Source organism: Sciurus vulgaris, assembly GCF_902686455.1.
Source record: "Sciurus vulgaris genome assembly, chromosome: 7".
Lineage (NCBI taxonomy): Eukaryota > Metazoa > Chordata > Mammalia > Rodentia > Sciuridae > Sciurus > Sciurus vulgaris.
The window spans coordinates 153,059,756-153,063,904 of NC_136467.1; the positions used below are offsets into that span (position 1 = coordinate 153,059,756).

At 55.9% G+C, this 4,149-nt stretch overlaps 1 protein-coding gene across 1 annotated transcript; it reads left to right on the top strand.

The window, feature by feature from the left end:
• Window positions 1–3,019: 3,019 nt before the first annotated feature.
• On the top strand, window positions 3,020–3,751 carry HDGFL1 (HDGF like 1; the record flags this gene model as incomplete). Its single annotated transcript, XM_079147407.1, has 1 exon — window positions 3,020–3,751. The coding sequence occupies one exon, from the start codon at window positions 3,020–3,022 to the stop codon at window positions 3,749–3,751; it is 732 nt and encodes a 243-aa protein (XP_079003533.1).
• Between the last annotated feature and the right edge of the window lie 398 nt (window positions 3,752–4,149).

Sequence of the window (4,149 nt, forward strand, 5' to 3'; positions counted from 1 at the left end):
TCATGGTGGGAGACTGGCCAGGGAGAACATAAAACCTCCCAGTGCCTCCCTGGCCCCCCACACCCAGCGATGTGCTTACTCCAACCCTGCAGTGGTCCATCCAGCTATCCGTGGACTAATCTACTGAAGAAGTCAGAGTCCTCATGACCCAACTGTTGCCTAACAGGTCCACCTCTGAACACTGCTGCATTGGGAACCAGGCCTTACACACGTGAGCCCTCGGGAAATGTTCCAGATCCAAATCCACTGTCCTACTCTCATCACTTTGAGTCAAATGACAAAATTTTTTTTGACAATGACTTCAAAAACAAGTTGGTTTCAAAGGTTTAAGAAGCCGGGGTCACCACAGCTGCATCATGGAGAATTCAGGTATCAAAGGCATGAGGCAGTCATGAACACAGTCTTTAGTAAACTCTAAGTGCATCCTCTTATGGCCCAGCCTTCCTCCTGTTTCCCCTTTCTGAAATAAGTTACCCTGAGGTGAGAAGTGAAGTTGAAGAACGTTACTTTTCAAAATCACATTTTCAAGTAATAAGAAATTTGAGGTCTCTATCATACAGAAGAAGGGCTGGATACGCAACTCTGTATGCAATATGTCATTTGGCTGGTGGGGGCTATTTCTTCACTTTTCAATGCCCTTATTCATGACTCTACTCCTTTTGATATATCTTTTCTCTCATTTAGCCTAAAGATAATAACTGGCTAATCCTGTCTTTCATAAAATTCTACTTCACAGTCACTAGTACATCATAACCATCTGGCCCAGTGTCTGGACTTTCAGGTCCATGATGCATTAATATGTGTAACAGTCCTGAAAGAAATCTAGGTATTACTCTAAACATCTCAACACCATGCAGCAGAGCTCTGAGAGATGACATCTGCCCTCAGCTTCAAAAGGCAGGTAAACAGGTGCAGGATGCCAGAATTCTTTCTACGCTCTCTTCTACCCCTGCTTCCTTAGGTCTGCCCTAACAGCCACTCTGCGCTGCTTTCTGGTGTTTATAAAGGACACATCTTTAAGCATCTGAGGACTAGTTTGCATTGCCCTGTAATGAAGTTTCTGGTGCTTCAGCTTCTGAATTAGATTTTAAATGCTTTGAAGGTAAACACCTTCATGCCAGTCTTTATCCCTGTCTTTGTGTCTCAGCTCAGTGGTGGGAGATCTGCTGGGGAATGACACCCCTTGCCTATCAGAATCACACTGCCCCCTGTAGATCTAGATCATTCCCTGCTGGGCCTTCCTGCCTTTGTCTCCTACCGTACCTTTCACTTGGTTTCAGACAGGTTTGGGTCACTTGCTCTAGCCCTCAGAGCTGCAGCCCAGTTAAAACCCTCCTGGCTGCTTACCCCTGAGGTTCGTCCCCTGCCAGGATGCCTGGCTTGTTCTTCTTCTGCTGCTGCTAGTTGCCTGGGGTCACACTCACCTTGAGCGGTTGGGTCTCAGGTCTGGTCTTTCTTCAGACTGACCTGGTGACATAACTATATGCCACTCCCAGACACAGAGTCGAGCCAGACTCCTTCACACCTGTGCAACCTTCGTGTGCCCTCTACTCAGTGTTGCAGCACATTCGGGATCTGAGGAAAGGGAAAAAACACACTCAGCAAGGCTTCTACTTACAGAAATTCCAAGCTCCTTCCTTAGCTGCCTGTGGGCTCCTATATTCGACAGCCACTAAGCATGGATAGTTTTCTGGAAATTCAGAGGAGGAAATGTGTCATAATTTTGTAGGCAACTGTGGGTCTGAGAGGAGCTTGCTGGTTCACTGTCGATGTTATTTATTTACTAAAGCTATAGATACTTGTGGGTCAGAGAGACGTTCTAAGAAGATGACTTACCATAAAAGCTAAAAGAAATTGTTTAGACTCAGCTAAGGGTGCCATTTTTGTTCCAACTGTGAGGACAACTTATCTCTCTTTGCCCACAGCAGGTCTCTCTGATCCAAAGGTAAAATGGCTGATCCAATCTAGCAAACCAAAACAAATTTTGAGTTGCCCAGAAATGGGTGAATGATTCCACTGATTACATTAGGAAAGGACATCTGTCCAGTTAAACACAGGATTAGTATGGAAAGGTCTTTCTCATAAAAGTCAAAGAGCCCTGAGTACTGTGAGGATAAATATGGCGAGTCCTCAGAGTGCATGCTCACAGCTAGTACCCCCACCCCCAAAATTAAAATAAAAATAATTTTAAAAAACGTGTTAAGGTGTACCAGAACTGCAGTGGGACTGAAACTCTCATTCATAGCCTTAGAATAAGCCTATATCTGAAGAAACTTCTCTCAAAAACGTCTCTCAACTGAGATTGTGCTTTTTAGTCTGCAGCCCGGAGGAAACCCGTGTTGCCAACAGGTCTGACGGGCCAGACCTCTTCCTAAGACAGGCGCAAGGAGCCCAGTTTTCTTCTCTGTGGAAGACAGTTTGCCAGGCCCTGTTAGGCCAAACAGCCACGTGTTGCACATATTTGTGTAATAAAGGAAATTTCCAGGTCAGGCAGGAAATTTCCATAACTCTGGCTTGCCACCATCACGGCCTTGCTATATACATTCGGTGACCCTGAAAACCTGGCAATGTTAGAGTTTGGTCACCAAATGATGTGCCCTCAGTACAGATCCAGCCCTCCGTCAGACTTCCACCCTGTTGAGTCTCACTGCAGGTCCCAGCCCTGGTCCCCAAGGAAGTCACAAGACGGTTGAAACCACTGACCCAGGCGGACATCCCATCGCGGCTCCTGTTTCCTGCAGTGCACAGTCAGGTGCCCACCGGGACCCCGCAAGGTGCCCCTACGCTGTGGCAAGTTTCATGGAGATGTGTGCTCATGTGTCACTGTTTCTTCCCACGCGGCCCCAGCGGTGGCTTCGCAGGCCACTCTGGCACACAGGCAGCTGCGCGGTGGTTGCAGCGCCAGGGCCCAGAGAGCCGGCCGAGGCCCCTGCGCACAACCGCCCCGGCCGTCCGGAGCGCTCCGCTTCTGCGACCACGGCGTCCGAGCTGGGCCAACTGTCCTCGGCGCTCGGAGGCGATGCCCGCTCGGCGGCGGAACCCTGCGCCCGGGCGTTGCGGCGCCCTCGAGGCCTCGCGCGGGCTCAGTGGCCGCCCCGCAGCGCACCTGCCGCGTCGCCCAGCCGGTCCCGCCGCGCCCGCCATGTCGAGCTACAGCGGGCGCAAGTTCAAGACCGGGGACCTGGTGTTCGCCAAGCTGAAGGGCTACGCCCACTGGCCGGCCCGCGTGGAGCAGATGGCCGAGCCCAACCGCTACCAGGTGTTCTTCTTCGGGACCCACGAGACGGCCTTCCTGGGCCCCAAGCACCTCTTCCCGTACGAGGAGTCCAAGGAGAAGTTCGGCAAGCCCAACAAGCGGCGCGGCTTCAGCGAGGGGCTGTGGGAGATCGAGCACGACCCCATGGTCAAGGCCGCCGCGCAGCTGGCCGAGCCGCTGGGCCGCGCCGAGCAGCCCGAGCCCGCCGAGGGCGACGCGGGCCCGGGCCGCGCCGAGGCCTCCGAGCCGCCCGCCGAGGAGCCGCAGGGCCCGCCGCCCGGGCCGCCCAAGAGGAGTGCGGCCGGCGCGCCCGAGGACGCCGCCAAACGGCCCCGGGAGGCCGCCCCCGACGGCGCGGAGGCGGCCCGCGAGCGCGAGGTGGAGGCCGAGGTGGAGGTCGCGGCCCAGCGGGGCCCGCCCGAGCCCGAGCAGCCCGAGCAGGCGGCCGAGCCGCGGGCCGCCGCCCTGGGCGCAGGGGCTGGCGACGGCCTGTAGGCGCCGCGCCCAGGGGAGCCCTTCCCGGAGCCACCTGCGGCCCACGCTCCGACCCCTTCCCCTCCCCGCCCGCCCCGCCCCACGCCCGGTCCCGGGAGAGGGACAGGCCTCCTGCAGGCGGCAGGCCACCGCTGGCACCCGCCTGGCCCAGCCTACGTGACCCAGGGCCCCTGCTCCTGGGACGCGACCCGGCCGCCACGTCCTGTGGCCTGCAACTGCCTCCCAGGCCTCTGCGCGACGAACGGACGCTTCCACCTCGGGACACCGCTCTCCGCCCCTGGCACTCTGGACCTCTGCCTCGGAATGGGGGTAGGAGTGGCAGGGCGGAGGATAAAGAGCAAGGGCGACGCCCAGGGACCTGCCCAGGGCAAGAAGGTGCCATCTCCTGGAGCGCCTGT